At 37.7% G+C, this 23,149-nt stretch overlaps 1 protein-coding gene across 2 annotated transcripts; it reads right to left on the minus strand.

Annotated features, from left to right (window-relative positions):
* Positions 1 to 4,923: 4,923 nt before the first annotated feature.
* fbxo9 (F-box protein 9) lies at positions 4,924 to 21,607 on the minus strand. 2 transcript variants are annotated; one of them, XM_041789855.1, is made up of 13 exons: positions 21,456 to 21,607; positions 18,516 to 18,587; positions 15,471 to 15,596; positions 15,309 to 15,366; positions 14,837 to 14,933; positions 12,809 to 12,939; positions 12,596 to 12,710; positions 12,159 to 12,277; positions 11,545 to 11,635; positions 8,601 to 8,696; positions 8,412 to 8,505; positions 7,653 to 7,807; positions 4,924 to 5,327 (listed from the first exon to the last, which is right to left on the minus strand). In XM_041789855.1, exons 1-13 carry the CDS (start codon positions 21,456 to 21,458, stop codon positions 5,219 to 5,221), a joined length of 1,266 nt encoding a protein of 421 aa, XP_041645789.1. In that variant the 5' UTR covers positions 21,459 to 21,607; the 3' UTR covers positions 4,924 to 5,218. The 2 variants fall into 2 exon arrangements, with proteins under 2 accessions (XP_041645789.1, XP_041645788.1); XM_041789854.1 differs by having other exon boundaries at positions 15,471 to 15,602.
* Between the last annotated feature and the right edge of the window lie 1,542 nt (positions 21,608 to 23,149).

Below are 23,149 nucleotides of genomic sequence, written 5' to 3' on the forward strand. Positions count from 1 at the left end.
TCTAGACTTGATAAAGCACAATGGACCAACAGCAGCAGATGACATAGCACCTCAAACCACCACTGTTTGTGGAAACTAAAAACACGGGACTTCAGGCGCCTTGGATTATGTGCCTCAACAATCGTCCTCCAGACTCTAGAGAAACTTCCTCTACGATTTCCAAATGAAATTATACATGTACTTTTACCTAAAAACAGGACTTTGGACCACCTTGCAATGGTTTCAGGTCTTTTTCTCCTTAGCCTAGGCAAGAAGCCTGTGATGTCTGTGACTTGGGATTGACTTAACACAAAGAACGCAACACTTGTAGCCCATTTCCTGGACCCATCTGTTTGTGGTCAATCTTGATCCACTGACTCCAGCTTCAGTCCACTCTTTCTGAAGCTCCCCTAAGTTCTTGAATCTGCTTTGTTTGACGATCCTGAAAGCTGAGCTCATCCATGTTGCTCTCTCACCTTTTCTTATTTCCTTATTTCCTTCCAGTCAACTTTCCATGAATATGCTGTGATACAGCCTCTGAGAACAGCCTGCAGTTTCAGCAATGACCTTCTGTGGATTACCCTCCTTGTAGAGGATGGCAATGATTGTCCTCTGGACAATGTCAAGTCAGCAGTCTTTCCTGTGATTGTGATTGTGTGTTGAACCAGAGTGAGAGAATGAAGGCTTAGGAAACCATTTCAAGAAAACTCAAAATTCACTGCCTCAAAAATATTAAAATATTATGTCCAATTATCAAAGTTTCACTTTTTATGAGATGAATTCAGAATATATGGAAATTCATTATTTTGAAGTAAATCACAAGAAAAAACAATTTTTATTTGATATTTTGTTTTTTTAAGATGCACCTGTATATGTAGAAAACTTGTTTGCCTATGTTACTGCAGATACAAAAAAGCTAGCATTAACAGAGTATGTCTTTGGATTTTCAGCCCCATCTTTAAAAATAAATAAATAAATAAAACCTCCCAATAAGACTAACTCAGGACTTTATACCCTGCAAAATAAACCATCATCTTCCATTGTAGTCTGTTCTGTATATTAAATGCATTAAATGCTTCCTTTCCAAACTCTTAGCAAAGACAGCAGTGGTTAAAAAAAAATCTGCATGTCTGTCTCCAGAGAAGCATAAGACAGAGAGGTCAAAAATCTGCAGAACTTTCTCAGTTACTCGCAAACATCTCCTGTGGAGAATTTGGAGCCAGTAACAGTTTCTTTCTCTGTTTTCTCAGTCCTGATATCAGCTTGAAAGTCTGTGTTAGCTTTGCACTGATAAGGTCAATGCCCGCGGAATTCTTGCCATGCATATTATTGGTGCAATCTGAGTGCAAACTGAAGAACACCTGGTGTAGGCTGGCGTCTGGCAGAGTGGCAGGGAAAGGCTGAGCAAAGTGAAAACAGAAAGGAGATGCCACCTTCCAAACAAGTCCCATTTATGGAGTTGTGCCTGCAAGTTGGTTCAGGCAGACATACATAATGATCAAATCACCAGACAAACATCCGCCCAACTGGCAGTCTATTTAATCTGCAAGATTTCCAGTTGCTTCCTCTGCTTAGCCATTGCCAGCTCTGCCCTTCATCAGTTCTGTGCTTTTGCTTTCAACACCATCAGCCTCCATCTATAAGAGACAGAGGATCCCTCATTACTCCTTAAATTCTACATGTAAAATCAATCTGAGGAGTGATGAAGTCGGAGCCTAGATGGCAAAACAAATTATGCACTGCTGCTGCTATTATAAATGTTTAAACAGTTACAAATATGAGTTTTCTGGCTGAAATCAGTGTTAATTTTGTCGACTAAAACTGTAACTATAAATGCCCGTTGACAGCCTTTTTTTTCCATGACAAAAACTAACAAAAATGGATCTGTGATGACTAAAACTGACAGAAACTAAGATTAGTTTTTGTCAAAATGGCTAAAACTAGACTAAAATGTAATGTTTTCGCTGGACATTCAAAATCCGTGATTGTTCTCTATTGCGGGTAAATCTGTCAAAAAACAATGCAGCTGTAGCTATTCTGCCTCTGAGCTGTAGAAAGCAGGGACCCCAGGTTTGATAGAGTATATAAAACACAAACACATGATTTGGTACCAGATTTAGGCAAGAAAATAAATGCTTGGACTAAAAGTAAAGACAAAAATGTGAGGACTTTTTATGGACTAACACTAGACTAAAACTCAAAAGGATAGAAATGACTAAAATGTGACTGAAACTAAAATGCATTTCATTTAAAGACTAAAACTTAGACTAAAATTAAAAATAGCTGCCAAAATGATTGCTGGTTGAAGTGAACTTCATGCTATACAAACACTTAACCCTTCTTGCTCATGATAAATTCTCCTGTATTATTTCATTTGCTGTGTTCATACGTTGGCTCAGCCCAATCTAATGCAGAAATTTTATTAGAGGACTTGCCAGAAAAAGTCTGGATAAATTCACATATTTGTGTTCATTCATACTGGCAAGCCCAAAAATGTAAGGAATTTCCAACTGTTTCAAAACTCCAGGAAATTTTGAGGTCCGGCTGTCCTTAAATATTCTTCAAATTTCCAGGAGCACATATATGGAAGCAGTCTTTAATGGCTGCTCTCCTGTTTCCGTTGAGAAACTTGAACTCTCCATATCAGGTCAAAGTGTTGAGTCAGAGACAAATGTTGAAATTGCAGCACATATTTAGTCCTCCGAGTGTTTGCTACTTAATGTGATCATCCTGACCACCTCCTCAGCAGTGAGTGCAGACATGATGGGCTATGCCTGCTGTGTGTCACACAAAGCTTGCACTTGGAGGACAGCGACTGTCTGTGAGCTTTGGTGGTGTGTCTGCAATCCTGAGAAGGCTTTAACCAGAGATTTTCAGTGGCAATGCCCTCTAAAATCAGTGAGTAAGGCATATAAAGATGCAAATAGAAACTGTCTAAAAATGAAGATAAAGATGAGTGTTAGGCTACATTAAGGAGTAAGCATGGGCTTCTCTTTGTGTAGGGCTGTCAGATTACCAGAATTTAAACTTAGTTATGATGCCAGTAAAATCAACCAGGACCAGTACCTGTGTAAATACCTTAGCAACAATACAAGTCCTAGGTAGCCAGTATTGGTTCATTTCCTGTTTTTTTGATTACCAAACTTGCAGGCAAACTCCTTTAAACTGTCTAAATTGCTTAAATAAAAGGCAACATTTTGGAATTGGATATCATCAAATATATACTCACTCGTTACTATATAAGGACAGGCCAAACCACAAACAACCATTCAACCACAATTATTCAGACCCTTTGCAAAAAAAACCCTGAAATTTAGCTCAGATGCCTCCCATTTCTTTGAATCTTTGCTGGTTTTTCTAACCCTTGATCGGAGTCCACCTGTGTTAAACTAAACTGATCGGATATGATTTGGAAAGGACCACACCTCTCTATTAAAGGCCTCACTGGAGCTGGAGATCAGTCACAGTGACCTTTGGGTTCTTGGTCACCTCTCTTACTAAGACCCTTCTACCACAGTTGCTCAGTTTGGCCAGGCGACAAGCTCTTGGAAGAGTCCTGGTTGTGCCAAACTTCTTCCATTTGAGAATTATGAAGGCTCTCTGGAACCTTCAGTGCAGCAGAAAAGATTTTGTAGCCTTCCCCAGATCTGTACCTTGCAACAATCCTGTCCCTGAGCTCTGCAGGCAGTTCCTTTGACCTCATGACTTGGTTTTTCTCTGATATGCATTGTCTGCTGTGAGGCATTTTATAGAGGTGTTGACCTTCCCAAATTATACCTGATTTAATTTACCACAGGTAGACTCCAATCACGGTGTAGAAACATCTCAGCAAAGATTAAGAAATGGGAGGAACCTGAGCCAAATCTTGTGTTTTTGCAAAGCGTCTGAATACTTATGTCAATGTGATGTTTCAGGTTTTTTACTTTTCATACAATTTTTTCTAAAATTGCCTCCACTTTGTTATGATGGGGCATCATCATAACATGCCTGTAGCATCAGGCTTCAATGTAACAAAACTGAAAAAGTGAAAGGAGGTCTGAATACTTTCTGAATGAACTGTAAATGCCTAAATGCATGTGTTACAGCTGTGTGAAGAAGTGTCTGGCAAGTGTTCATCTGCAATTTTGAGATGCTTTATCTTCTGCTCGCAGCAGATTTAGTTAAAATTTTGCCATAAGGTCATTAGTTTCTTTTAAACCCTTGGTACTTTTCAACATTATTAAGCATTAATGTAAGGGAGATTGTAATGTGTGAAATGTTGAAAACTATCAACATGATCAAAAATTGAATTTTGTTGCAAGAAGGCAAGAGAGACGGGGGTAAAACTTTGAAAGGGGACTGAGCCACATTACATCCAAATTTTGCAGTTGCACAGCAATACATTAAAATATTGCCTTAAAACAATTAAAGATTCATATTCTCTTGTTTTTTAAACCCCTCAGGTATTCAAAACATCTAAGTAGTAGTTTGAGTAACCTTGAATGAATTACCTTTTATTTAAGAAAAAAATAATTGCTTTATAAACCTATTCAACTGTAAGTGCTTTTACTCTTTCCACGCTGGAGTTTTCACCAAATATTACATCGGATAGTTTCAGACATTAACTATTGTTAGGCCACAAATGATTTTATCTCAATCCAATACAACTTTCATATTTTATGCTGCTGTAAATCCTGTTTATCTGTCCGTGCTTGGTTCCCAGAAAGCGTAATGCGTGGATTATACCTCTGCAAGACAAATGATGTCGAAGTCTGAAATCACATCTGCAATGACTTTCAATGAGGTTGTGTAACAGGATCTCAGTAATGTTTTTAGTTTCTTGTATCATTTTTCCTTTAGCACTGACTGAGATGTTAAAGAAATCTTTCAAAGAGAGTCATACTAAAAGATAGGGCAGATAACGTTTGGTTTAAAGCAGAATTTTTCAAATAAAAACAAGAGAAGTTGTGTTAACCAGTTTATTTGAGGGATAGAGTGCACCATGAAACATAACCAGCATGAAGATTTATTATTTTACTGGGTGGGAAGGTTGCTAATAGTTTTAGCTCTCAGCACATTAGTGTGACTTCTGAAATAAGAAAATAAGTAGATTTCTATTTTGTAAACCTGAAACGTAACATGCTTTTAACACCGTTACCCAGCTGCAGCACAAATTAAAAAGGCTGAGGAGTATGCGTTTAGTGAACATAGCGAAGGACTTTCTCTGTGGTCGTTGTGGGCTTTTCGTGTGCAGGTCTCCTCACAGAGGCTGCTCGGAGAAAGCAGTGTAACTCTTCACCCGTGCAAAGAAGAAGGGCGAGTACATCTTGTCCAGGTCAAAGGTTGTGACCACAGTTTCTCCAGTCAGCCTGGGAACACAAAAAATAGAAATTCTAAACAAATAGGAAACATTTAGTAAACATTTGCCCCAAATCAGGCACTACCCAGCATGAAGTTGTCATGAACTGTTTGAGTGGAAGCTACTTAAATAAGATAAGGTCTGATTAACACAGGTGTGCATAGTTAACTGCTTAATCCACTGATGGTCCTCCTGACTCTGCCTATTGGCTGCTGAACCAGGAAACCAAACCAATCAAAGTCATGGGGCAGGCTGTCACACATTGCTCTTTATCAGTGCTCATCAACTGGGCTAGTCTCAGGACCCAACACCTTCTTTATGAGAAATCATGATCCAAATTGTGAAACATTCGCAATCAATCAATTTTATTTAATAAAAAATGTTGCACTTCAGTCTCTAGATGGCAACCTGACATACCAGACTGGCTGTTTCATAAATCCATGGGATGAGATATATTTCACATCAAATGGACAAGACTCTGTAGATCAGTGGTTCTCAACTGGTGGGACAGGACCCAAAAAGGGCTCTTTTCAGTGGGTCATGAAGGTGTTCATGGAAGCAAAAGTTGCAGCAAAAAGTCAAAGAAACATGCTTGTTTGGTTCGGTCTCAGTTGTCACAGTTGTGGTTCTATTTTTCATCAAATAAATCTAATTGGTCAAAAAAAAAAAAATCAGGCATTTGGGGCACAATTCCTCAATAAAGAGTTGATGGTGGGTCCTGAGGCTCCATCAGTTGAAAACTACTGCCATAGATGTTGTTTGGGAAGGGCATAACCTTAAAAAATACTCTGAAGGTGACTGGAAAAACATTCTCCCTGTCACATTCATTCCAGGCCAATCTGAAAAGTAATCTACATAAATGCAAGCTCAACAGGCAGCTGTTGTTATTGTTCAGTGTCAGTGGAGCCAGTTGGTAAATTAAACTCCTGCTGAAGCTGGTCGGGAGAATAGAAGAAGTGTGGTAGTTTGCTCTTCTTCTTTTTTTTTTTTTAAAGATTTATTTTTGGCCTTTATTTGATAGGACAGTGGATAGAGTCGGAAACAGGGGAGAGAGCAGGGAGTGACATGCAGAAAATAGTGCCACGGGCTGAATTAGAACCCGGGTACCCTGCGTATATGGCATGCGCCTTAACCACTCGACTACCGGCGCACCAGTTTGCTCTTCTTTTAATAAAGAAATTTACTCCAGTTTTGATCAAACTGCCTCTAAAGTTGCACCTAAGCTATTTTCATCACCAGCTGTCATTGTTTACAAGCTAGCAGTACAAGTAAACCAACTTGTGAAATGGCATTAAGCGGTCAAATCATCATCAACAAGTGTTTCAGCTTGAATCTTTGCAAGATGGATTTGTCTGGTGACAGATGTGAAATCTGGACAATTCATCGGCTTAATGAATTGCACAAATGCAAGTCAAGCAGGAGAGAAGATGTTTAGAAAGCTCATGATTTAAGAAACATTTTATCCATATCAGTTTCCTGTGATGGGCGACATGTAAATGTTATTTTTCTAGAAAATGTAAAGAAACTAACTTGCTATAATGGAAAAAAAAACTATGGTATTATCCCAAGATAAGACAAATAATGTGCAACAACTTGAAACAATTGATTCTTTTTTTTTTTTTTGGATTGGAAAGTTTTTGTCTCCAAGGAGCAATTTAGACATATCCTAAAACATACTCTAGTTAGTACATGAACTCTCTGAACCTTATGCTTTTCTTTAAAAAATATCTGCAAAAGTTTCAAACTTTCCTCACTTTGTCATTATGAGGTATTGTGTGTAGAATTTTGAGGTTAATAATGAATTTAATCCATTTTAGAATGAAGCTGTAACATAAAATGTGGAAAAGTGAAGCGCTGTAATACTTTCCAGATGCACTCTAGTTTAAGTGAGATTAATATTGACTTATTAATGATCACGGCAGACATTAAGCTACACAGTTTGATTGTGTCACTGCAGTATCAATCAATCAATCAGTCAATCAACCAACCTCTATTTATACTCGAGCAATCATTGAGGGGCACCCTCATTTACAATGATGTCGAGTCAATTACAGAAGAAACATAGAAGAGACTGACAAAAGGGCATTAAAATCATCAGACTGGCGATGATGAAAATGACAATAAAGGTCACACTTACATAAAACAGTTACAGACATAAGGTTGGACGTTTAAAATAACATTTCTAAAAAGCCCAAAAGGTAACGTGATGTTGTCATCTGCTGAGATGGTGATTAGTGCCTGACTGGGTTTTCTTTATTGTGCTGGTGAGTTACAGAGTTCTCCCTGTGTAAGAGTGAATGGGTGTGATTTTAGACACAGAGCTCATGTCACTTACTTGTAAGTGATGTGGCAGGAGTGGTGGATCCACACCAGCTTACTGAAGCTCTGACGCCCCCCAGAGGACAGATGCAGTCCCACGTGGAAGTTGTGCTCTGCCTCTGGAGCTGGGTTCCGCCTGCAGAACCGATTCCTTTGAAACTCGGCCGCTTTCTGTTAAATGATAAAATGGTTTACAAGGGGCGCCAAACTCTCTGGTTCAACAGTTTTTCTTTAAATCCATAGTAGATTCTAATTTAAAAGCAGGTCAGAGGTTGCTGTGTCACTCAGTAACAGGCAGTAACATTCCAGGGTCACTAGATTGCATAACTTCAATATTTCAAGTCTCCTCTTTTGTTATGAGCCATTACACAGAAGCTCTGAGGAATCTGGAGTAAAAAATCTGTAGGAAATATAATCAAGTGTGATTTTAAAGCATTATGACCCGGATTACAAACTGATTTTATTAGGCCTTTATCAAAACGGTTAATTGTCTTTCATATTTTAACTTTGCTTTGTTCCTTTCCTTGGAGTTACAGGTTTCACCATGCCCTAAAAAAGGAATTTGGCCTACAAATTGCTCAAAACTGTCAAAAATGTTATCCCAAATAAAATAACTTTGTCTAATCTTTTCTCATTTATAACTATTTGAAGGTAAGATGTCTTTTAAATCAACAATATAATACCAAACACCTGCTGTGTTATGAAAAATGTACAATGGCACTTTCTCCCTTCTTATCGTTATCCAACTCCAAAAACACATTTGCCACATTCTTACCTCCTCTTTTTTCTTGCAAACAACAGCAAAAACTTTGGTTTGGTTGTCTGTGTCCTGTGACAGACGGAAATGACCCACTAAAGCAGATTCCATTCTGTAAATAAAAACAGATTCACACCATCAGGAGTATTACTAAAACTCAAAATGTGGCATCATTTTTGACTTTGAAAACTTCATCCTAGCTCATACCTGGTATTCTTGGTACGCAAGCGTGGGACAATCGTCAGCGGGTCCTCTGGAGTGGTCAGCATGATGACGTTACCATCGGGGAAGAACCGCAGGTACCTGTTGTTCAAAAAAAAAAGTCAACACTTCAGCGACATCCAAACAAACACATTTTCAGTTTGAACACATTGCATTTAGCACATTTACACAGAGTCCACTCTCAACAACGTTTTAAGGCCCTAAAACTGACGTATTTGGAGAAGCTGCTGACTTTATCTTGTCCATAGAACACCAAGGTTGTTTAAGTGTGCAGATTTTCAGAAATGATGACAACGGCAACAACATTCACTCCCAGACTAGGCCTTAGCAGCAGGGGTGACCATTTTTATCAGTATGATATTACTATCGGCAGATATTCACAAAAAAAAGTAAATCATCAATATCAGCAGATAAGCAAACTACCTGCCAATATTCAAATCTTCTTTTAGGGGGCAACTGGACTCAACAGACTTCAACAAAGTCCAGTTGCCCCCTTGATGAAGATTTAAATAACTATGGCCTAAATAAATGAGAGCCTACACAGACATCTTTCTGCCAACATTTACAACCAATAATTCAACTGTATATATCGACCTATATCTGTAAATATTGTTTATATTTGTTAAAAAATTTTATGGAGTTAAAGGCAGGAACACCAGACCTACATCAGCTGAAGTCTTTTTCTGTCCATCTTTACTCCTCCAGTTTTAAAATGTGTTCTAAAGACTGAAGCATATTTCTTCATTCATCCATTTACTTTTGAACGTGTTTTAAGGACTCAAGTTTTAGGCCTGACTTACATTTCTATATATCAGTACTGATATTTGATATCAGCCACAAATAATCCGATATCATCAAAAATCAAATCTGTGCATCCATGCTCATCAGTCACTGTATGTCCTTCCCTGATTTATCACACCTGATCAAATGAAGAAAGTAAAACCTTTTGACATGCAGCTGGAAACACGTTTAGTTTTGATCCCAGTAGAAGTATTTATCACTGTGATAACAACTAATAGAATCTTAAAGTGGACAGATTTTGACCTTTTAAGACAAGTTTATATTGTTCTCAGAGGTCCCCAAAACATGCCTGTGAAGTTTGTTGCTGAAAAAAAAAACACTCTAGTATTGGATTTTTGCATGTCTGAAAACCCCTCTGTTTTAGCCCTTCCCAGAACAAGCTGTTTCTGTGGCTTTAAATGTTACCGATCTGTCTGACTCCTAAGTGCAAGGAAGGTTTACAGGCACTGTAAATCTGTGGAATTATGCTTGTTTTATACTGTCATGGACTTTTATCCGCATCTCTACCTTTATGGTTCAATAAGGAAACTATTTAAACTTCAATCCCACCATATACCAGTGATCTATAAAGGCTGCTTGTGACAGTGGTAAAAGCGCGTCAGCCAGCCAGGATCAAGCATCTCAGTAGTTGGGTACTAGACTGACTTTCTTTAACAGCATGTGACCAAAAAAAAAAAAAAAGCACCAATTATTGATCTTAAATAATCCCAATTAATGTAATAATGCTGACAGTCCTAGCCTTTTCTGCACCTGTCCAAGTCATTAAAATGAGTGACTGACTATTCAAAACAGCAGCTGCAGCTGCCTTTATCTATCTCCCTCCCTAGAAACAGTATGCTTTTTGTATTCCCAGCTATGCAACAAAGACACTGCATTAAAAGTTGTGATCTCTCTCAATGTTCACACAGTGCCTTGATGCATGAGCTCGTGTAAATCACCCATACAAAGGTGTCTGTCCGGTGTTTTTTTCTTTATTAGGGAGTGAAACAGCCTCCAAATTATCTTCAGTGCATTTTTATTTGTATTTAAAGACCATTTTTCTCATACAGTGAAATTTCTCAATGAATAGAAAAAATAACGCATGGGACTCTCTGTGCAGTGTTTGGGTGTGTGATGTGATGTTTTTTCAAGTAACAGATTTGAAAACATCTGAAATATTGCTGATAATGTGCAATTATAATGATCATAGACAATACTGTGATTTGCGATTAAGATATAATACATTAATGGTATCATGAGTCTACTAGCTTAGTTATCAAGGAAAATGCAAAGATTAATGATAGTTGTGACGTATTTCTCAACTAGGACTGGGCAATTAATTGCAAATTAGATTAAATCCAAATATGGCCTGCTGTAATTTTTAAATTGCAGTGTGAAAAGTGTCAAATTACCAATTCGATTCATTTTTTTTAGTGGAGATTTAAAAAAAACACGCAATGCATACATACAAGTGTCTTTTTCAGAATAGTTTATAAAAATCCCACTTTTCCTGTTCATGTATATGTTTTTCTTAATCAAAATGAAAACATAAAAAATCATTTTTATCCCTTCAGTAAAGCAATCAATATCAAACTTGCTATATGAGCCAAAATCCCAATTCTTTTTTTTTTTAATATTATGTTAATTATTATATAGATTGATTCATGCTTATTTTTGCTGAATAATTCATAAGATGAGGAACCTAAATATAATAACATATTAAATCGCGATTGCAATATTAGTGGAAAAAGATGCAATTATTGCACGCAAGTATTTTCCCAAATCATTCAACCCTAGTATAAAAAAAGTTTTTTCAGCACTGCTTTCAAAATATTTTAATAGAATTTTAGTTTATCTTTTTGTGAAAATAAGGTACTTCTACAGGTGCAGGCATTTTTGTTAACCTTTGGAGTACTAATCAGTACAAAAATAAGTGCAGCCTTTTATGCAATTTTGTAATTGCACAGCCTGACATCGTGATAGCACTTGTGATAAGATTAATAGTGCAGCACTAACTCAGTATTCAAAGACCTTTAGTGAAACTTCACAATGAAAACTTGCAGCAAGCCCTTAATGACCTTGTTGTCAATGTTAGCCACCTAGGACATCAAAACGACAACATCAGTTAATAAAAAAAGTCTAAGTCTACCTGTAGTACTCCACGTGGTGCCAAGCCCTGTAAAATCCATCCAGGGATTCCTCTCCTTGACGAATGTACGACGTCTTACTGATATAGACACCTGCGAAAGAATACAAATAGAAATTTCAGCATACTTTAAAACCTCCTTACTGGATCTGCAGTATTCTTTCTGCAATAGCGCCATAATGAAGCTTTGCCATGATTACATCTTTAGACATTTATATTGATACTGTAGCAGTGTAATAATTGGTATTCCCAGGTGTCAATTCCTTTTTTGCAGCAGCACCAGAGAAAGGCACAGTGGGAGCTCTTCATACACACATGATCAGAACCATGCCCCCCTGCTGGCTCCGCTGATCGAGTTTCTGTTTCTGTAACGCCTGTGTCTGCCTTTGAGGACAGCAAAGAGTAGGGGAATCACATCTTCCCCCCCTCATTAAGCCTCTGTGACACTCAAAGCGGAGGTGAAATGTCACAGGGGTGTATATATCAGGGCTTTAAACAGCACTGTGAACTTGAGACTGTGTTCTGCATGACAGGAGCAGGGGGTGTATTACGTGCTCTAAATGTCTCATAGACAGACAGGGCATCCAAAACGTCTAATTTTTAAAGCAGTAAATTACCATCAAAACGGACTCGAGGCCTTTGCAGAAACATCTCCCTCCAGGATTTGTAGGGTAAGACTTTGGTGCAGTTGCGTCCCCAGACTCTCATACAGGCTGAGTGCCAAATCTCAGGGTCCCTGGAGAGAAAACAAAAATACTGAGTGAACCTTGTATGTGCTCCATTTAAAGCCCTCTGCTTTGTGATCTCCTTTCTCTACCCTCATTTTCTGCCTATTTTCATCTGTCTCCCTCCACGACAGGGGGAAAACAACTCAATGTACGCTTTAAAAAGAAGAAGGGGTTCCAAAATCATGTAAACAGCGTGAATTTACCTATATTGCAACAACAATGAAGGGTTCCAAACCGCTAAACTAAAATCAGCAGTTTTAAGGAACATAACCCTTGTTGACAGCACAATCTCTCTGTAGCTAATCTGTTAAATCACAGGAGCTGACCTCGCACAAATGTAAAACCCCCGGCACACCAAAGAGAGCTGCTCCAGGGCGCGCATGTCCAGATCACTCGACACAACCCAACGAAAGATGTACATCAGGATTTCCCGTGGCAAGGCTGCAGTCAGATAAAACAAAGCCAAAATTACTTCGGCAAGAACAAATAAAAAATGTTGTACGGAGTGTTTAAAGTGTGATGTATTGACCAGTTTTTACCTGAAATGTGCACCCGAGTCATTTCCAGCTCAGGAGTGCAGATCTTTGGAAAGGAGCTTTCCAGTGTGAGCTGCTGCTCGAAATAGTCAAGTAGGTCCTCGATCTCTCCATCAACATCACTGTCCTCCATGCTAGAAAATAAACACTGTGTTTAGTATAAGAGGTGAGAGCATCACTTTGTCTCACTGCAAGTTCACATTTCGACCTACCTGCAAACATTGTTTATATTTCATTTTCAATTTAGTTTTTTTATTTTTGACTCATGATACAGACTCTTATTTACCACTATACGTCTTTTTCATTTGTAGGGGTTTATTACCGTCTATTTAGCCCTGTCACTGTGTAGCGATCTGATCGTGGTCTGACACTATTTATGTGTTATAAACACAACACACAAAGCTCATTTAAAATGGACTGAGGCAAAATGGAACTGTTCTGTGGTCAGATAAATCCAAATTTGAAATTCTGTTTGGAGGAGAGGAACCATCCAGCATGTTATCCTGGCACAGCTCTAAAGTCTGCATCTCTGACAGTATGGGGCTGCATGAGTACTTATGGCGTGGGCAGCTTACACATCTGGATCAGTGCTGAAAAGTCTATATCAAGGTTTTAGAGCAGGGATAGCCAACTTTGGTTACTAAATGGGCCACAGTAATTTTATTACCAATGCCAAAGGGCCAATTTGTAGCAAATTATCCAACATTCTCAATTTAACCATTGTGATTATTAATAATTAAATTAAAGGAATATTAAGTTACTTTCATAACAATTTATTATACCAATAATTATGATTTTAAAGTCAGGTTGCTTTTCCAGTGCACTTAAAATGATAGTTACTTGTTATTTCTACATATTTTACTAGTATATTTAGTTACACAAGCATTAAGTAATGCATATGAAAAACTTTTTACCAAAGTAATTGCAGCCATTTATATCCACTAATTTCTGTCAAAGAACTAAACATATACCAATAAAAGAAAATGTTTGTATTTTCACATATTGATGGCAGATTTTCTCATGTTTTCTGTAAGACTACAATCTGTTGGTATTTGAAACTGACTTGGGGGATGCACTGAGTTAGGTGGAGGGAATAAGGTGTGGCCTCCGGGGCCACCAGTTGCCCATCCCTGTTTTAGAGAAACATATCCTCACATTCATACTTTTTTGAGAAGTGTTGCTGCTATCAAATTCAAATTCAAATTCGCTGCCCGAGCTGCTGCTTTCAATGAAACTCAAAACTCTGGATTTATCGGTTCAACTTTGTATTTTCTAAATGAAATACGGGGAAAATAAAATGAACATTCATTTTGATCGATTAGATCCGATAGACTTTTTTTACTCCATGTTTCTGAGTTGGAGGGCTGACTTTAAGCAGTGTCACAGCGCACGTATTTATGTCGGAGGTCAGAAACTTCAGAGGACCGAGCTCACTTGAACACATCATGGAACTTTTCAGACGCTGCTGTGAGCAGAGATGTGTCTGCTCTCTCCTCTCCTATACAGAGTGTCATCAGCTCTCTAACCTCGCAGTCTCTCCAGTAATCCACATTATTCTTTGTTTTATCCCCCTGTTGTTTTCTCTGATGAAATGCTGCTCGATTAAACCGCGCTGGTTTTTAAATCTCCTGTTTATGGAGACAGCAGCGCACACTCGCCGTTGCGGAATGCTGTGACGTCCATTCACACTCGTTGCGGAAAAGTCTGTTACGGCTCTGATACTACCTCTCGATCCGGATCAGAGGTGTGGTGAGATCGACCCCCCATTGCGGAATGGTCGCTTTCATACAGAACCGCATTGCAGAACGAAGGCATAACAGACACGGAAAAGAGAGGCAGTGTGAAAGTAGGTTGTGTCATTGTAAATTATGAAAACTTCAATGATTTGAGATAAAATAAAGGTTGAACAAATAAATACACTCGTAAAATGTGGGTATTTGCGTTGTGAGGCTTCCTTCAGACTTTCCACAGCATATTAAAACATTACAGACTTGGATAACAAAAAAGATTAAAGTCAGAAAAGTAGCTTACTATTTCCCTCCAGCTCGGTCTGCATCAGGACGGTTGTAGTTGATTCTAAACTCAATGTCTGGAACGAGCTGCATAGCCATGCGGTAGAACTTGATAGCTGCAAAGGAAGGTATAGCAAATGACTAAATTCACTGACCAAACGAGAGCTGTTTTGTGATTGTATATGTGGAAACTCAGTTTAAGTTTTCAGTCTGCCATGTTGTTTCTCCTGGATCACCATGTGTACAATGATGCAGCTAAGAAGCTAAAATGCAGATTTCACAGCCAAAAAGAAACTTCACTTTAAAGCTTTAGTTTTATCAGGGCAGCCTCAGTCATACCGGTAAAAACCCACACAGAAAAAGTTTCAGCTCAAAAATCTCACAACATCGCTCCCCATGTTGTTAATCTTTAGTAATTAGCCTCTTAAAATCAGCATTTTTCTCAGAAACTTATTTTCTTATTGATTTAGCCACACATCCAGCATACACACCTTCATAGACAGCTCCACTTTGTTCCTCTTCAACAGCTCTCAAGAACAGCTCAGCCGCCTGAGGGCAGATATCTCACATCAGAGGCTCACAGGTTTGTAAATTTCTCTATTTTTTAAAAGACATGTATTTATTTGACCCTTAGAAATCATCTCTCAACTTACCTTTTCCTCTCGAGCTATCTCTTGTGCCCTCTTCAGGCTTTTAGCGCGCAGCAGTCGCTCGCTAGTTCCGCTTTCTTCAGAGCCCGGCTTGAGTTCTGACATCCACTGAGCTCTGAACACGTTGAGCTGCACCTTAAATTCAATTAAACATCAATTAGTTATCAAAAGCTATAGAGGAAGTTTGAGGAAAATCTATTTCTGACTTAATTCATGATTTCACATATATCTTCTAAGAAAACAAGACTAATGAACCTTTTTCTGTCAACTTTAGTTGGTTTAGTTCAGGGGTGTCAAACTCAAGGCCCGGGGGCCAAATCTGGCCCATGGAACAGTTAAATCTGGCCTGCAAGATCATATGATATTTGTTATAACTGGCTCATCAGTATGCAGATTTCCTCAAGTATGAAAATGAGAACTTATCCTTGATGATTTAAGATATCCTTGTTAAGTCACAAAATCTGAAAAAGTAAGGAGTAAAAATATTTACATATAAATTCAGGAATGTGGGAAAAGAAATGTTTTATTTTCATATTTTCCATTTTGCATCTCACAATAAGGACTCAAACTTGGGATTTTTACTTTTAATTTCATACTCTGAGCATTTCAACTCATAATTTTGACTTTTTATATTATACTTTGAGCTTTTTGATTCATAATTTAAATGTTAAGGCATGTTTTGACCTGTTAACTAATTATTTTGTATTTTATTTCATATTTGTCAAATCCTTACTTTAAATTCATAATCCCATACTTTGATCTTTTAGACTTACAAGTTAAAAATCATTTACATCTTGTCACAGTTTCAAGCTGAGTCTTTCATGAAGCATATGGGAATTTCAGATTTTAATTCTGAGTTTTTTAATTGCCTAAATAATTGGAATAGATTCAACAAGAAAACTAGGCTCTCCAGACATGAAAAATGTAAAAAATAAATTTAAAAAAAGAGGAAGGAACTGCTTAGAAAGCTGTTATCATTATGGACAAATCGATTAAAAAGCTAACATTTTTTGGCCTAGTTGGTCAGAGCTAACGAACATTAGTGGTGTGGTCACACCTCTATATAAACTACAGCCAATAACAAGCAGTATCCCCCTTTTAGATTCAGAAACAGGTTTAAAATCCAAATATATTGATTACAATCTGAAACAATAACATCCATGAACACCTGACTTAACAAAAATGTGAAATGTGTAAAGTGGGGCCTATCTGCATGACAATTATGACAAGTAAAACATGAGTTAAGAGTAATTTGCATGTATAAATGTAATGGTACTAGATTTAGGGCAACTGTAGCACAGTAGGTTACGCCAGTCATCTGAAAGGTCAAAGGTTTGATCCCCAGCTCCTGCAGTCACATGTCCATGTGTCCTTCATCAAGGCACTTAACCTCTAACAGCTCGCACTGCTGCTTCAGTTGCATATGAATGTGTATGTATCATAACTGGGATTAGCTAACAAAAGGGCTGACAAATTATTAAAACTTTTAATTTCTATTTATCACAGAATTCCTGTCCTTGATAACAATTAAACTGCCCTGTTCTTTCCATTTTTAAATTTCACTGTTTTGCACTTAAAACTGTTTAGTTTCATTTTAGATGTTTGAAATGTCTTAATTTAAGAGAAGCTGACTTCCTGTTTTAACAAAAATCTGCTTTTTTGAAAACAAAACAAAAAAACAAACAAAAAAAAAACAACAAAAAATAACCTTTGGTAGATCGAAGATTATGATATAAACTTAACCATGGAAAAAGGAACTTTTTATGGGTTGAAAGGGAAATAAAGGGAGTGTAAAAAGGTAAGTGTTTGTTGCCTACACAATGCATTGGTGACTTTTGACTTGTCCACTGAGCTGTCTATGCGTGGTGGACTTACTCTATATCACTGCAAGACACTGCAGTATTGTGCTACGATATGCTGAAAGGGACAATAAAACATGGTTAAACAAAATTCATTCTCTAGTTATAGACCTTGATTAATAGTGATTAATGCAGACCGTCCTAGTTAATGCAGATGGACACTCTATATAGCAGCCTTAACCATCAGTGTGTGATTATATGGTAATTAGGTAAGAGTGACCTGCAGTGTATAAAGCCATTCAAGAGGTCAGAGGACTAAAAAAGTGCAGTATAAGCTCAGTTTATCCTAAAACATAATAAATATAATAACAGATAACCTAACAATGATACTGAACCTTGCTTTGTTTTTTTTTTTTTTTTACACAGAATAGACAGACGGTGTATTAAGAAAATAAAAACACATGCGTTAGCCTGTATGGGTATGGCAAAAATCTGTCAATAGTATTTACCCAACTGTGAAAGATAAAACCACCAAAAAAACCTACTGGATACTAGACATGGCACACAGTGTAGAAGTGTAGTTTAAAGGAGCAAAAGATTTTTAAAACATGGAAACATGCAACAGATGATGCCACACAAAAATAAATGGCAATTTCTTAGAGATGGTTACAGTAAAACAACATACATTTTACTCACTATCTGATTTCTTAAGGGTTTTGTGCACAGTTGAGCAAGAATTGCTGGTTTTTGTGGTTATTCCACACTCTCTGCCTTGTAACTGATCCGACTTTGTTTGTTTGTTTTCTTTTGGCTAGAATAAAAACTGCTTCTGTGCTCGAATCCCTCTTAAATCATGCCAGTATATTACTTAAATATGCTATACATTTTAGATGCCAATTGAATACTTATAATGTGCTTTAAATTTATGTTGAGTTGCTGAAGATTTCTCAGTATCTTCAGTGTGGACTTTATTAACCAATGAGAGCATTTAAAGTTAAGTCATACGATCTTTGATTGAGCCAAACATTTACTTGACCCTTATCTATTTGAACAAGAGAGGTTGGGTTATCATACATGTTTGCTTGCCACAGCGCCCTGTAAACTGTTGTGTTGAGTATACCTTCAGAGTTGAAAAAATAAAGCAGAAACAAAATAAAAATCAAGAAGTTCGTGCCTGAATAAAAAGTAAATGCTTTAGAAATCAGGAAGAATAGTAAATACAGACTTTTGTCCATGTTAGTTTTCTCACCTGAAGGTTTGGATCATCTGAACCTTCATCTTCGTCCTCAATCGTGCCTGCAATTTCTGCATTTTCTTCAGCCTGTACAAACAAGGGAGGTTTCATTTATATTTCTCCATTAGTTTAGTGTCTTTATAATCTTTTTTTTACTTCTGTAGCTACGGATATGTATAGATAGCATTCAATGCCTCTGTCTGCTCTCACACTACTGCAGTGAATCCTAAATGATCCACGCTAGCTTCCACCTGTCCTGGCCATGTTTCATGGAGGTCTTGTAAACTTGTGAACTGAACGTATTTCACCTTGCACTACTAAAGAGCAGCCAGCTTATTAGTCTTGTTGGTTTACCAGTCCCTCTGGTAAACCCCCTCTCTTTTTTTGGTCTGAGCCATTTTAAAACTTCCCTTTTATCAAGTTTGTCCAACAGAGGGATCCACAGGATTTCACAATAATCATATAATAGCCTTGTGGTTATGTCTGCATGCTCTCTGTGCAGACGCTGTTGTCTTCGAAGCTTCCTGCAAGTCATTCCCCATTCTCCCATTACGCCCAGTGTCCATCTCTTTCCACTGTACTTTCTAAACAAAGGCATACAGGACCAAAATTAAATCTTAATTAAAATAAAAATGATTAGTAGAAGTAAAAACTGACAATTGTTGTTATTGTCTTTGTTAAACTTTGGTCAGACAAAGAAAAATGGGACATTATTTTATTTATGAAATCTTTAAAAGTGGGTTCTTCCATTTATGTAACAGTAAAACCACATATAAAACTAACAACAATGTATGTTTCCACCCTTGGAAGAGACCCTTTAGTATTGTTTTTGGCTTCCAAACATTAGGCATCACACCCCACTGGTCTCGTAGTGTCCCTACTTTTTTTTAAAGTTTTAATGATACTGCTTCCTTTACCCCACCACAGATCAGTCAGAAACATCAAAATTTACATTGGTGGCAGTAAAGGGGATTATAACCTAATGTTACAACTGTAGAAAGGCACAGGTGAAACTGTTGACATTTTTTAACACGGTCTGGCTTGTCATCTGCTGACTTTCCAACTCAAAACATGCAAATCTCAAGAAGCATAAAAATACAAAATCAGGCCCCCCACTCGGACCTAATGATTGCTAAGCCCCCCAGGACCCACTTGGAAAATTCAAATAAATTTTAATTGTTTTCATTGACAGAATCTGAAAATAAAAGGCCCACATACATTTGTAACTGACAAATATATTGTATAAACTATCTATTATTACAAGTGTATTGGGGCCACTTTTGAAAACAACACTAAAGAGGATGTTACTTTTGAGAAAAATCTCTAAATTCTCAATTTCAAAAAGTCGTCTAAAACTCTGAAATTCTGATTTTTTTCCCCTTGTAAATAAACAACTTTTTAATCTCATTTTTTCCTCCTAAAAATGTTAACTTTTTGCTAAAAAAATGAACTGATTCTCTTCATTTAAAAAAAAAAAAGTGTTTTTGGTCAAAACATTAAGGTTGGCCTTAATACAGTATGCTGCTAATCATGATTAAATTATAAAAAAATATATATGTACATCTAAATTTGACAACCTCAAAGTAGACAGAGTCCCACGCCCCCCCGAGATCTTTGGGATCCCCCTTAGTGGTGCCTGGGCCCCAGGTTGGGAACCACTGTTTAACAGTACTGCTTTCAAAATAACTCAATATTTTCACAAAAAATTATAGTTTCCTTTTCTGAAAATGAAAGGATATCTTCAAAGTGCTAAAGTGGCATTGTTTTAAACATTAAGGCCTTTCTGCAGGCATTTTTGTAAAACTCTCAGACACTACTTGATACAAAATAATTACAGCCTTTAATACGATTATGTAATTGCACAGCCTGACAAAAGAGTGGGATTAGCTTGGCTGTGCAGCACTACCGTTCTTAAAACTTCAATTATTAGCCCAGACTTTTACTCACTTCAGCATATGAAATCACCCTGCCTTCACTCGGAAAGGAATCAATACAAGACGGGCCTTTTACTATTTTCAAACAAAACAAAGATGGCAAAGCCTATAAAATTTCACCATGAAGAACTTTTACAAAATTAGGATATAATAAATAAACAAAACGAATTACAAATTTGATCTTGCTTTGTAAGACAGCCTATCTTCAGCATGAGACGGATAAAATGTAAATACTTAATTCTATATCTGAGACCATTAAACACAGCAGAGTCGTCCCAACCATCATCACTCACTGACACTTACCTGCATTTTTTTGTCTTATATAGATGCTGAAGTTTATATATGTAGTTTTTCATTCATTTAGTCTGTCTTGCTGCTTTTTCTGTCTTATTCTTGATATTCCAACAAAAACTGCATAGAAACCTCTGACTAAGAATATACAACAAGACTAGGCTAGCCAAAGGAATTGGGCCTTAAAATGGGTTGGGCTTTCAATTGAAGCATTAGGCTACAGTAGATTAGATGCTAGTAGTACACTCCCTTTACAGACAAACTGGTCTGACCAGTATTTCTAGTTCTTTGCATTCAGTAATAACTTAAACCCTCTACTTGCAGATTCTATAACACCAGGAAATTTAAGTACATATAGTGGTATTCTGACGCTATTATAACATTTTATTCTTAACATTGTAATTTTAGATTGAATGGGGATTACAACTCAGTATTAGACTTGGTCAGACATAAACACTGCAGCCACTCCTGCCATAGACATGTGGTACGAGCTGCTTGAGCAGAAAGAAGATTTTAACAAGCATGGTCTTGTTTTGTAAAAAGAACGTAGCTCTTGCCAGATAATTTAAGTTGTCTTACCACACAAGTTACCCTCTAGAGAAGCGCGACGAGGTGCACCAGAAGAGCTACAGGTAAACCAAGACAGGTGACGTTTGCTACGTTAGCTAGCTACCTGACTAGCTCGCTGACACGTTTTTCTGAGTATTGTTGAAGAAACAAGGTGACTCACCATGGCAGCTAGGCCGTTAGGTCTCTCAACTTTGTGTCCACAATCACAAAATACTAGCGTTTACAGTTCACGGTCGGAGAAACGGACAACACAACGAACATATTTACGAGCTCGCAGGAACGCAGCCATTTCGCTGAGTAGCCCGGAGCCTCAGTGACACCGGAAGTCAGGAAGGAACGGCCGAGCCGAGCAGAGACACTCAGCATTCAAAGTCCGAAGAAATATCGGAAAAATAAGTTAAGCGGAGACTACTGTTCTGACAACTAGGAAAGTCGGTACCCCCCAAAAGACAACTAAAACCCAACATAATTCACACTCATTAAACCAGAGTAAACGTGAGCTCGACGTTAAACGGTTTACATCGGGTTCTATATTGAAGTATAAAAAATGCATATTAACCGTCAGTTGTGAACCACGTTTATTTCAGACCAGTAAAATTGTACTGTCGAAAAAGCAGAGGTGGAAAGAAACTAACATTTTTACTCAAAATTCAGTGGCGTGCACAGACTTTTTCAAGGGCAGGGGCGAAAAGAAAAAAGGGCACATACAGCGTGTTCTCGCCACAGAAGAGGGCACTAAGTTTGGTGTGTTTTCGAGGGCACTTTAGACATGTTTATAAGTTATACAAATGAGACATTATATAGCCTTAAAACAGACTAACTAGACAGACTACTCAAGTTAGTTTGTAGTTAGGATCAGCATCCACAAGAACTGTGTAGATTCGTTGGACTGTGAAGAACACAGAAATAAATAAATAAATCACTAGGGGGTCAGGGGATCTTCCCCCAGAACATTTTCAATCAAGTAGATGCCATTTCTTGTATTCTAGTGCATTTTAACACCATATTAGCACCAGATAATCCATCAAAAAAGGGCATGTGTGTGCCAACCGGGAGGGCACTTTAGCATGCGCCCAAGAGGGCAGTTTATCATGTTTTAACCAGCCAAGAGGGCACTTAAGTGTTTTTTTTTCGCCCAAGAGGGCAGTTTAGTGTGTTTTGCCAATGAGGAGGGTACTTAAATACGCCTTTCTGCCACCCAAATGGGCAGTTTATCATGTTTTAACCAGCCAAGGGGGCAGTTTAGTGTGTTTTTTTCCACCCAGGAGGGCACTTTAGCATGCGTTTTGGCTCCCAAGAGGGCACTTTAGCATGTGTTTTGGCTCTCGAGGGCACTTTAGCATGTGTTTTACCTCCCAAGAGGGCACTTAACACACGGTTTGCCTCCCAAAAGGGCACTTAAACATGCATTGTCCACTACAACTATGACTAAAAATGTTTGTCGACAGCCTTTTTTCCATGACAAAAACAAGACTAAAACTAACAAAATTACATCTGTGATGACTAAAACTGACTAAAACTAAGTTTAGTTTTTGTCAAGGTGACTAAAACTAGACTAAAATGTAATTTAGTTTTTCGTCGGACATCAAAATCCATGATATTTCTCCACTTTGGGTATATCTGTCAAAAAACAATATATCTGTATTTATTCTGTCTCTCAACAGTAGAAAGCAGGGACCCCAGGTTTGGCAGAGTGCACAGAATACACTACCATGACTTGGTACCAGATTTAGGCAAAAAATAAATGCTTGGACTACAAGTAAAGACGAAAATGTGAGGACTTTTTCTGGAACCAAAACTGGACTAAAATGTTCTGAGTTTTGGTTGACTAAAACTAGACTAAAACTAAAAAGG

The sequence above is a fragment of the Cheilinus undulatus genome, linkage group 6 (genome assembly GCF_018320785.1).
Source record: "Cheilinus undulatus linkage group 6, ASM1832078v1, whole genome shotgun sequence".
Classification (NCBI taxonomy): domain Eukaryota; kingdom Metazoa; phylum Chordata; class Actinopteri; order Labriformes; family Labridae; genus Cheilinus; species Cheilinus undulatus.

Bases quoted from the DNA above. Each gene is read 5' to 3' on its own strand.
- fbxo9 (XM_041789854.1), bottom strand. The intron at 8,506-8,600 runs GTATGAGCTAGG...TTTTATTTACAG, and splicing joins TTGCGTACCAAGAATACCAG to AATGGAATCTGCTTTAGTGG. The intron at 5,328-7,652 runs GTAAGTGACATG...TTGTGTTCCCAG, and splicing joins TCCTGCCACATCACTTACAA to GCTGACTGGAGAAACTGTGG.